Raw genomic sequence first — 11,973 nt, forward strand, 5'->3', positions numbered from 1 at the left:
AGTGGAGGCTCATACAAACGTACAGTGGAGTCAAAGTTTCCACATACACAGGGGTGAATGGCACCGAGGCCAGGGAACTTACAGCAGTGGGAAAGAGAGGCAACAGTCGAAATAGGTCAACTTACAGTGTTTGACATGAGGTGGAACGCGTGTGTGTGTGTGTGTGTGTGTGTGCGCGTGAGAAACAATAAGTGAGTTCAGAGGGAGCAGCACAGAGGGGTATCCCGTGTCATTATGCAAGGGTGAGGTTGACAAATAGACAGCAGATAGGGAAAGAGAGAGGTGGGAGGACGAGGGAGAGGCATGGAAGTAAACTGCTCCACTGACAAGACGGATAAGAGGCCAGACTTACTTACTAACAGCAAGACAGCTCTGTTCACAGGCGCAGGACAATGGAGACGCGGCGACAAAAAGAGGGGGAAGACAGGAGCTACGGAGAAAAAGCTAGAAGAAGCAGAAGAAGCCGTGCCCTACTCACGTGCTGTGTCAGCTTTGGTCAGTTGCTGAAGGAAGTGTGCTTTAAGATGAGCAGAGCTGCACCGGTCTGAGTGTCGGCTCGTCCCCGCAGTCCGCCTTTATATCAAGCCCTCTCCCGATCCCTGAGTTTTTTTACTGTCCTCCCTCACATCCGCTCCTCAACAGCCTCCTTCAGTCACTCTTCTCCATGCTCCTGGAAACACACGTATATCTCAGGAATCTGGCTTTTTATTGGGGCAGTAAGCTCATCGTGCTGCACGTATGTGGGCCTTTGACAAGACTGACGAAAAGACACTTTGATGAGCAACCTCGCAGTGTCTGACCATTATTACAGGATGTTCTACGCATACTATAGGTTTGTGTGATTATTGGTAGTTTATAGATGAGCCCCCCGTAAAACACAAAGAAATCAGTATTCAACCTCCTTTACTTCCTCCGCCGCGGAGGTCATGTTTTCACCCCTGTCCATTTGTTGGTTGGTTTATGAGCAGGATTACACAACAGCTACTGAACAGATTTCCACCAAACCTGGATGAAGGATGGGTCTTCGCCCACAATGGACCCCATTTACTTTTGGTGCCGATCCGAACAGAGGGACTGATCCAGAAGGTTTTTGGTCCGTTTTGAATAGTTACAATGTTAAAGTTTTCTCCATAACTGAATAAACAAGCTGTTCTCAGAGAAAGATAAGGTCCCCAGAACACTGTTCGCCACATGTAAACAAAGTGGAACAGTATGAAATTGTGTTGTCCTTAAAAGTCAGTTTGTTTATTCCTTTTACTCAGTCATTAAAAATAAAAAAGAGGGTATCTATTTAGTTTGTTTAGGCATAAGGAATCAAGTCAATAAAGATCTTCTGTTGTGATTCCCTAAAACTACATAGTGAAGCTTTAAAATTGCAAGACAGGGCATTTATTTGTTTTGTTTTTTGTTATTACTGTTAATTTCTCAGGGAATAATACATAGATCCTGATGAGATAACATCAATCAAATTAAGGTGTAGATGAGTGTAATGTGATGCAGATCCTAGATCTGTTGGGGTTAAATTATGGTCAAGCCGCCATGGGTGGTTTGAATTTAGAGTGATACAGGGCTATTGAGTTTGATATTGGGTTAGGCTTGATTGATCTAAAGGGGACTGTTGGGCCTTGGCGGAGGTCTGCGCTCTGCTGAGTGCCATTGGACTTCATACTTATATTATCACACATGACGGCAAACAAACAAACATATAAAGAATAATTCAAAGAAGAGGGAAAATAATGTGATAATTGTAATGGACTTCTGTTTTGTGTTTGCGTGTGTGTCGTGCTTGCGTACGTGCTCGTGTGTGTGCGCGCGTGTGTGTGTGTGGCAGCCAGGAAGGGATCTGTCCAAAGAGGTCGGTCATAAATTCTTTGCTCCACACTAATATCAAGCATCCTGTGACATTTATGACGAGCCAGTAATTTATTTTGTGCACAAACAGACCTACATGCTTCCGTTCCTTAGAGACCTCCTCACTCCAAAGAACTTTAATGATGCTTTTTGTGAAATCTGACACTTAACAGGTTTCCTGGATAATGGTAAAATGTTCTGGCAGGCTGGGTCAAAGCGCTCTGCAGTGGGGACCAATTGGAAATAGTGCCAGAATTCTACAGTACACAGTCACAGCTTTGTAGCCCATCTGTGGCACTTCTGTTAGCAGCACCACATTTTCCATCACCTATAATATGTTATGTTCTGCCTGTAATATTTTCCAGCTCTTTAAAGAATGTTCATTATAGAATGTTCACCTTGAATTGCATGTACTACAATAATTATACTTTACTTGTACTTTTACCTTATTGTCAGTGTTGTATTTCAAACTCAGTTGGAGCACAAACCCAGAACCACTGGACGTTCTGTTTACTGCTCACTGCACTGACTGAGGGATTGCACTTGCTTTGGATTTCCACTGAAAGGATGAGCCTAGTGCTCTTCATTTTACTTATCGTCATCAAATTCACAACCCTCTAAAATAAAGAAACCCATCAAAGAATTGTAGGAATAAGTATTGTCCATGTAGCCAAAACCTGATATAGTTACATGTGTTATGTGTTTTTGATTATTTATGAGTCGATCGACGGTAAAATTGATATTTTGTAGAAGACTAAATCTTTTTAAATAAGAAATGCCAATGATTCACTGGTTCCACCTTAAAGAATTTGAGAATATGCGCTGAATTTATTCGTCTGCAATGATAGTAAATAAAATATCTTCGGGTTTTTGGGCTGTTGGTCAGACAAAAAAGACTAGATCCGTCACACTAGACTCAAAGTATTGTAATGGACATTTTTTCATGCATTTAATGGCGTTTCATAGACTAAACGAAGATTTAATCTAATTCAATTAGCACATTAAAGGACAACTTCACGCAAAAATTAAAATTAATCTACCTACCCAATGTCGATAGAAAGTCAGGAGAAGTTTTGTAGTCCAGAAAAACATTTCTGAAGCGTCACAGCAAAGCAGCGTTGCAGCATTCTCCTGAACAACTGAAGTCGCTGGGGACTTGTTCTCGGGCGTCAAGTTGAGCTTGTGCACCCAGTTTAGATGGATTTGCCTTATCACCATTTGGTTAACAGCTACAGTGAAGATTGTCATAACAATTTGTGATCTCAGAGCCTCCAGAGACTACAACACTTTACCTGACTCACCATCACATAAGGGTGAGTAGATAATGAATGAATTTTTATTTAAGGTGAACTTATCCTTTAAGCATCCTTCAACTCACCCCAAAACCCTACTTGAACTTTATTGTGTATTATTCCGTGACTGGGAGTGGCTGGTTCCCAACAAAAACACTGTTTACTAATGTTTATCCCTGTTTACTCAAATCTACAAAGCCCAGCTGTTACACAAAACTACCTCATGTTTATAAAAGTTGATATTAAGTATTTATGACCCAAACTCTGCTACATGTAACTATAACAGGCTTTGGACCATGGGGTGACCGATCAGACTTAAGGTTTATATCGATACTCTGACTCTCCTGTTGCACCAGTTTAGGAGGACAACACTGTTTTCAACCTATAATGAGCCTGTTGAGTGAAAACACCTGTGTGAGTTTTCAGATCTTGTATAACATATGTATGGGTGGCTCTAGCTGGAGTGCTACAGACGAGGTAGAGAAGACAGGAAAGAATAGCATTTAGAAATGCTGTGACACACAGTTGGTTGGAATTAATTGAGCCTTATCATCTAATATTTTCCCAATTTTTCATTTATTTAGAAAGTGTCATTCTGTTCTGCGGGCAGCAGGTGGAGAGACCTAGGCCATGTCTCGCGGTGTCAGCCATGTATCGCGGTATTTGGGTCATGTGGTATTCTGCTGAAACGTGTTGACGCCGTCTTTTTGCCGTGGTGAAGGAGGAGAGCAGACACGCATTGCGTGCTGCTGCAGATATTTCCTAGTCATGGTAAGAGAAGTGCTGCTTGGGTGTAATTGCAAGGTTTTTCTATTTAGATGCAGTTAAAGGCACTTGTTAGACTACCTACGCTTTAAAATCCGATTTTGTTTTTTTCAGATATTCCCTGTTCAGTTGAAGGCCTAGACATGAGTGGAGCAGTTAGCCTCCCATGTGGCTAACATTAGCTTTAACATGCGTATTTTACTGTAACTACTCTGACTTCCACTGCAGTATTGTTTAACTATGCAGCTTTGTAACTCTGTCGTGCAGGTTAACCCAGCGAGTTGTACTTTTTTTAGCAGCCGAACATTAGTTTGTGAAGAGTTACTTTCTAGTGTTAGCAGAGCTGCTAGCTTAAATTGGCTTCCTGGCACTTTCCCGTCGGGCCCAGGTCAACACGTGGGCTCGTCTTACGACAACGTGGCTGCGTATTAACGTAACTCGCGGCAAATTTGGCCACTACGCCCCGATATGAATCAGTGCTAACTAATACTCAACGTTACTGTATTTTATTGCAGATTTGACAAAAGTTAGCGTTAGCTACGATGCTACCAGCATCGACGTGCCTCAGTGGTTACCACGTGCAGTCCGGTAGACACGCTAAAGTGTGGACACGTGGTACATGAGTTACAGCGACGATTTTAACATTACCTTATTTCAGTCGTTGTCTGGTTTGCTCCTTAATCCAACGCTTTCACCTCCCTCAGGTGCTGCTGCACGTGTTGTTCGAGCATGCGGCAGGCTACGCGCTGTTCGCCGTCAAAGAAGTGGAGGAGATCGGCATGCTGCTGCCTCAGGTGCGTCTTCTGTCTTCCGTCTTCCCTCCTGTCTGCAGTTTTAACCTGTTATCTGTAGATGGAGTAGAGATAACCACCATGTGTGTTTCTTAGGTGGAGGAGAGCGTGCTGAGCATTGGGAAGTTTAACAGCATGGTGAGCCTGGCTGCCTTCTTCCCCTTCAAGTCGGCCCAGGCTGCTCTGGAGAACATGAACGCCATCTCAGAAGGCAAGTGGGTTTTCTAAGGTTTTGGTCATGTGTTGGTCTCCTCGGCTGTAATGATGTTTCCTAAATCTGTCAATCCACTGAGTTACTGTGCTGACAGCCTAATATCAATCCTGAACATCTGAGGAGAGCCCTTTGAAATGCAGCGATGAGGGTTGAATATGCAGACGCGAATTGGAAAATTATCCTAACGTAGTTTAATGCAGAATGACATTGTGTAAAGTTAAGTAGAATTGGCAATATTTAAACATTTTTTATGCCTCTAGTCTGACCTGAAATTGAGGTTAAATCGCCCTAGTGGCCAAAGTCGGACCATACCATGGCTAGATTGATGAAAAAAGTATAAATCACTAGCACCATTTGACATGGTTTTTGCCCCCACCCGAAGACTGCTGTGTAGTAAAATCCAAGCTTTATTCTACCAAGTGCATACAGATCAATGAAGTTTTTTCCCTCTCAGGTGTGGTTCATGCTGACCTGAAGTTGTTCCTCGAGACAAACCTTCCCCTCTCTGGGAAAAAGAAGGCTGTGCTGGGGGTTTCCGATGCCAAGATCGGAGCAGCTTTACAAGAAGAATTTACCCTTTCCATCCAGACTGGTGGGGTGGTGGCAGAGATAGGCAGAGGTGAGGAAAGGCATGCATGTTTAAGAATGGTGGTGCAAGAAGTTTGTCACCAGAGCACAAAAAATTAGAAATGATGTGGCCTGTTGTGATGTCATCTTGTTATACTGAAGCACATGAAGGTTTATACTGAAAATCTGAACAGCCACAGTCACATGCTGTCCTGCTACTGTCCACTTAACTCCAACAAACCCCCTTTATCCGTTGTCTGTCCTGTCAGGTTTGCGTCTGCACTTTCACTCCCTGGTGAAGGGTCTATCAGGCCTTGCTGCCTCCAAGGCCCAGCTGGGTCTCGGCCACAGTTACTCCAGAGCCAAAGTAAAGTTTAATGTCAACAGAGCCGACAACATGATCATCCAGTCGATCGCTCTGCTGGATCAGCTGGACAAAGACATCAACACTTTCTCCATGCGTGTCCGGTAAGGCTTTCCCTCACCATGCAACTGAAATGTTGTCATGTGACAGAATAAAGCACTGCATACAGTTTTTCAGTGCTTGTGTGTGTGTGTGTGGTTTGAATTTGATGGTCACATTGTGTTGCATGGCAATGGTGTGGTCTTAATTCCTCTGAGAGCATCAGCAACGCTGACACTCAGTTCTCAGCAGCTTTTAATTTGTATTGGCTTGTCACGTTTCAGTGTTTTTGGCCCTTAAACCATGAGACATTTGTCTTGTTTTGTAATACAGTCAGTAACCTGTCTGTTTGGCTTTTCTTTGGTGTGTTTTCTGTTGGTCAAGTGTCCACCATTTTGGAGTATCCTCCTAATGCTTACCACAGACAGCACACCGTAGAGTGCTGGCTGTATAGAAACGGGAGGGACATCGACCTCTCCTCTCACATCTGCTTGGCCAGCTGTTGTCTGGTGGGGCAATGTTGTTTGGTGAGACATCAGTGCCATCGACTCACATGTTCAGCCACTCTTCAAGCACGCCACTGATTTGTGTTGTGATTAGAGGCTTCACTTTTTCTAACACTCTTTCCCATGTGTCTGTGCAGTGAGTGGTATGGCTACCACTTCCCAGAGCTGGTTAAGATCGTGCCTGACAACTCGATGTACTGCCGTCTGGCTCAGCTCATTGGAAACAGGAAGGAGCTGTCAGAGGAGAGTCTGGCGAGCCTGGAGGAGGTGGTGATGGACGGTGCCAAAGCTCAGGCCATCCTGGACGCATCGCGCTCCTCCATGGGTCAGCAAAAGCTAATTGTTTCAAACATGAAATAGTAGTGAATACACTGATCATCGCACTCATTATAAAGCTCAGACAACTGTTACCAACAACGTATACGTTGCCCCCTTTTTGCTCATCTTGGACCAACAATTGTCCATGGTGATAACACAGGGGGGCAGAATAGCTCTCTCATAAACCTGTAGTGAAGGCACAAATCCTCACTGCGGATCCTGTCGGGAGAAACAAACATGAATTGCATTTAAATGTTGTTATATGCAAATGGTCTATCTATGCTCAACACCTTTTCCTGTTCCTTTTCCAGGTATGGACATCTCTCCCATCGATCTGATCAACATAGAGAGATTCTCCAATCGTGTTGTGTCTCTGGCTGAATATAGGCTGGAGCTGCAGGAGTACCTCCGCTCCAAGATGAGCCAGGTGGCTCCAAACCTGGCTGCTTTAATCGGAGAAGTGGTAAATAGAAGTTCAATTTGTTTTGTTCTCATAAATGCGACCAGTGATGTTATACCAAAATCTGTCAATCCACTGAATCAATGTGATGACAAACCTATCCGGTGCTGATGGTCCTCAAGCAATGTAAATTGAATCTCTAAGTCCCACCGCTGAGTATTTTAGTCTGTGTGACTGACCCCCCCCCCCCTTTTCCTATTCCTTTAGGTAGGAGCTCGTCTGATCTCACATGCTGGCAGTCTCACCAACCTGGCCAAATACCCAGCATCCACCGTTCAGATCCTGGGAGCAGAGAAGGCCCTGTTCAGGTACTGGGGCACCCTCCCTGCTGGGGAAAGTGGTTGCAGTGATGGCAGGGCTGGGCTGGAGCAGAGCAGGGTGACTGGAGGAGACACACAACTCTGAAGTCTCCTCTGGAGTGATCCCTCTCGCCCTAATGCACCCCCACAGTCTGAGCAGCTACTCACAGCACTGAGGTAGAAAATCTGAAAAGCTAGTTAAACCCCACACTGTTCACTTTTCCCAAATTTTCCGAGAAATAATTATAAACTGGTTTTGGTTCTTATTCCCTCATGTTGTAGTTCTTTCACCGGGGGGGCATTCAGTCATTGTTAAAAATGCTGGTACAACACCATAATTTAAACCCATAAGAGAACATCTTTGCCATGACTGGATTTTCAGTCCTTTGGTTTGTGTCTGGACATTGCACTTACAGGGCATGTCAGTAGCACAGATGCACCTTTTGACTTATGTTCAGACTTCCCCATGTATCTTTTTGATAACGTTTCAATGTTTCTGCAACTGTACATCCTGAATGTGAAATGAGTTGTATTTTCACACAGAGCCCTCAAGACTCGCGGTAACACCCCCAAGTATGGTCTCATCTTCCACTCGACCTTCATTGGACGTGCTGCAGCCAAGAACAAAGGAAGAATCTCCAGATATCTGGCAAACAAGTGCACAATCGCCTCCCGTATTGACTGTTTCTCGGGTGAGTGATCACACTGTTTGGAGTAATGCTGTCATAGCTTACAATTATTGTGGCATAACTGCAGTGATGCTCATATTTTTCGTCAACAGCATTCATCCCTCGGGTTGATGTTGATAAGCTAATTTCTGAGCAAAGCCACATGTCAAGATGCTTTGAAGCCTGCTGTAACCTGATGGCACTGAAGTTGATTTTGATTGTTCACTTTCTTACAGAGGTTCCCACAAGTGTGTTTGGAGACAAGCTGCGTGGACAGGTGGAAGAGCGACTGTCTTTCTATGAGACTGGTGATGTGCCACGGAAGAATGTCGATGTCATGAAAGAGGCTCTTAAAGAGGTGAGCTCAATTTAAAAAGTTTCAGACATGGCGTGTGTGAAGCTGGTTGTATACTCGGCAGGACATGGATCTGTTATCTTTGGGGGTTTTTTTATACTCCACTTATGCATTCAAAATCTAATGCTGTGAATGATGACAAGCCTTTCCCTGACTTCCCTGAGGGTAAACACTGATTTAATGAGCCTGACGCAGCATCATTCCTTAGATAAACCTGTTGGTTTCCCCCTGACTGTAATTAACATGTCGGTCTGTCCCCCCCCCCCAGGCTACTGATGTTGCATCTGAGATCAAGCGGAAGATGGAGAAGAAAGAAAAGAAGCGCAAGAAGAAGGAAAAGAAGTTGGCAGAGCTGGATGCAAATGGTGAAACCAACGGTGACGCTGAGGTGAGCCTTGATTTTTACCGTGTGGCTGCATGTTTTGATTTGAGATTTGACCCCAACGTGGTCCTGTCTCAGTGTACGACATGCTATATTAGCCTGACTCCGAACCATTGGCTGGTCCTAAACAGTGGACTTGATCACTGAAGTGAGTCAGACATTGCCGTCAGAAGCACACCAAGGATAAATTATACTTCAAGGCTAGCTTGGAGTGCTGTCGTCCATGTTGTCTTTATCTATCGCTGAACTTTTTTTTTTTTTTTTCCTTTAATGTGGTTGCAGGTGGAGAATGGAGACGCAGACACCCCTGTAGTGAAAAAGAAAAAGAAGAAACAAGCAGCCGAGGAGATGGAGGTCGAAGCAGAGGAGGCCCCTGCTCCAGAGAATGGAGCAGAGGAAACCCCAGGGAAGAAGAAAAAGAAGCGAAAGGCTGAGGCTGTGGACGAAGAGCCAGCAGAAGAGGTCCCAGAAACGCCTGCATCTGAGAAGAAAAAGAAAAAGAAGAAAAAGGAGGCTGGAGACTAGAGAATATGGCCAAAGACTGAATCTTTATTTTTTGTGTACAGTATATTTTTATTTTACTCTTTTAACCTGCAGCGAGTTCATGTTAGCAGCTTAATGTTGTACTGTCTTGTTTTTGGTTTTTTTTCTGCAAAGAAATGTATATAACTGTGCCTTGAAGATGCTGAACTTCTGTTGTTCTGTAAATAAACTGTAATTTACGCCTTTTTGAGGTAAAAGCATCTGGTCTGTCATGTTTTACAGGTCAAAGGTTCACTTGACTGCAAACTGAGGCTGTAGGCTGTAAAGATCTTTGTCTTGTCATGTTTATGACTGATGCATCAACACTTTAAGCTATCTGGTAATTACTTCACTCCACATATCATGCACTTGAAAAAAAATCTCACTATATTAAGGACCTGCAATGGTATCCCAGGTTGTCAGGAGAGATGTACATCATGCTTTGTTTGGACAAGAGGATGGTAACTTGGTTGCTCACTGAAACGGTGTAAGTGCTCCAAGTTCGTCATGCAGACATGTTAACTTGATCAGATGGATCTCGGTGTTGTAAGTTCTGAGTCTGAGGTTCCAACTTGTTGACTCACTTGTGTAGGATTGCTGTGAATTCATAACTTGCCACTATAATTACAAATACTGATTTGTTTTATTTAAGTCATGTCCCTGCATCCTGGGCCTTGCACGCCCACATGGATTGCAGCATGTTCATGTTAGCAGGGGTGGGCCAAACCTTTTCCTTTGGAAGGCCAAATAACCTGGTCAGATGCAAAAAGTGACGGCTAATAACTAGGGTGTTATTTTACATATTTATTGCTAGACAGATCTGGCAGGCCAAACCTCTGACAGAATCATAGGTTGGGCCTGTTATTAGCTACACCTGTTGGCAAAGTCAACACTTTGTGAGTAAGGAAGCAAATAACTAAAACCGCTCTTCCAAAGTCCAGTGCTGAAATAAGTAACTATAGTCAAGTCACACATTATTTATGGCTTAGTGACGTAGCAGCCATATTGCTATATATAGTGGAGTGATGACAACCTGACCAGAGAAAGCCTCACTTCCTGGATGTGCGTTGTGATCCAAGTTTCTCTGTTCTTTGTTGTGGTGGCGGGGTTGGCGACGCAATATTGTCATTGCATATTTTTGCTCTACTTGACGCATATAGGTACATAACTTAGCAATATGCTGTTACAGTTTTTCTCAATTGTTTACACAGAAATTAGTACTTGAGACACAATGACCACAACATGTAACTCATGCACCAACCCCCTGAACCAATTCTGCTGAACTACAAGCACAATTCCTGCTTTACACTCAAATTGCAGTTCTAAAACACACTTTTTTCAAATCACTACACACAATTCTCTGCATTTGGCACAATTTTCATGAAGAAAATCTCTTGCTTTCACAAAGAACACTCTGTCATTCAAAATTCTAAAGTGAACTGCCCTACTATGCACACTGACTCATCAAATGGGCAAACACCTAGACACCCTACACAACACACTCATTCCACCAGATCAGCTCAGGTACGTTGTCATTTGGGACAACGTAAGTTTCCACTGGACTGCTCTGGTTCGTAACTAGTTCACTGCCCATCCAAGCTTTCTAGTTGTTTATCTCCCTCCATATTCTCCATTCCTCAATCCTATTGAGAATTGTTTTTCTGCCTGGAGATGGAAAGTGTATGACCGAAATCCACAAATGCCTATAACCCTTCTCCAAGCTATGGAAGATGCATGTGGATATATAGCAGTTGGTGCTTTTCATGGCTGCATTCGCCAGGCTAGGTGATGTTTCTCTTGCTGCTTGGCCAGGGAAAACATGGCTTGTGATGTGGATGAGGTGCTGTGGCCAGACCGAAACAGAGGAGAGCATGCTGCACAGTTTTTTTGTTTGATTGTTTGTTTTTTACTGTAACTGTGTACAGTAAATTCTTCTGTTGTTTTGTAGGTAGACCGTATATTGTTGTATATGCACTTTGTGTTGGTTGGGATGTACACTGTGTACATTGTGTTTGTGGGAAAAATAAAATATATCTGTTAACGTGTATTTGTGTGTTCTGAGTATAAAAACAATATTCTCAAATATTTTACAACACACTTACGTATGTACTGACTGTAGTAAGTGTAACTGAACAAAAAAGGCCTAAGTCAATATGATGAATGAAGAAGTGTTTTCCATTCATCATAGTGTTTTACATTGAGAACATCAGTGTTCAACTGGTTCTTATAAATGTGTATTCATTTGATGGTTTGTGTGTGTCATTTGAAAACAAAATACCATTTTGAGAAGAAATAACATTGTTTTGAATGTGAAGTTTCATTTTGCAGGAGAATTGAGGGGTTTTGCCCATTGTGTGTGTGATTTTTGATTTGTGTGTAGAGTTCTGAGAGCATGAGGCATGCTTTCAGAAAATGTGTGTAAACAATTGAGAAAAACTGTAAAAGATATTATGGATTTGGATCTTTATAATCATGACAAGGTGTACTCCAATGACGGGAAAATGGTCAAAAGTTACGCTGACAGTAAAAGATTAATTTTAGCATAACACCATGAGCCCCATCCTCAAAATGATCTCTGCT

General features: G+C 43.1%; 1 protein-coding gene and 2 non-coding genes across 3 annotated transcripts; all 3 read left to right on the plus strand.

The window, feature by feature from the left end:
* The first annotated feature begins 3,761 nt into the window (after window positions 1–3,761).
* Window positions 3,762–9,614, plus strand: nop56 (NOP56 ribonucleoprotein homolog). The gene is made up of 12 exons (XM_030420211.1): window positions 3,762–3,914; window positions 4,613–4,702; window positions 4,796–4,910; window positions 5,368–5,532; window positions 5,750–5,948; window positions 6,527–6,714; window positions 7,019–7,170; window positions 7,375–7,475; window positions 8,010–8,158; window positions 8,371–8,492; window positions 8,758–8,877; window positions 9,154–9,614. Exons 1-12 carry the CDS (start codon window positions 3,912–3,914, stop codon window positions 9,394–9,396), a joined length of 1,647 nt encoding a protein of 548 aa, XP_030276071.1. The 5' UTR covers window positions 3,762–3,911; the 3' UTR covers window positions 9,397–9,614.
* LOC115584191 (small nucleolar RNA SNORA26) lies at window positions 6,815–6,944 on the plus strand. Its single transcript, XR_003984512.1, has one exon. It is a non-coding gene; the product is annotated as a small nucleolar RNA SNORA26 (small nucleolar RNA).
* On the plus strand, window positions 8,617–8,682 carry LOC115584196 (small nucleolar RNA SNORD57). The gene has a single exon (XR_003984517.1). It is a non-coding gene; the product is annotated as a small nucleolar RNA SNORD57 (small nucleolar RNA).
* Window positions 9,615–11,973: the final 2,359 nt, after the last annotated feature.

Source organism: Sparus aurata, chromosome 6, assembly GCF_900880675.1.
Source record: "Sparus aurata chromosome 6, fSpaAur1.1, whole genome shotgun sequence".
In the NCBI taxonomy this organism is placed as follows: domain Eukaryota; kingdom Metazoa; phylum Chordata; class Actinopteri; order Spariformes; family Sparidae; genus Sparus; species Sparus aurata.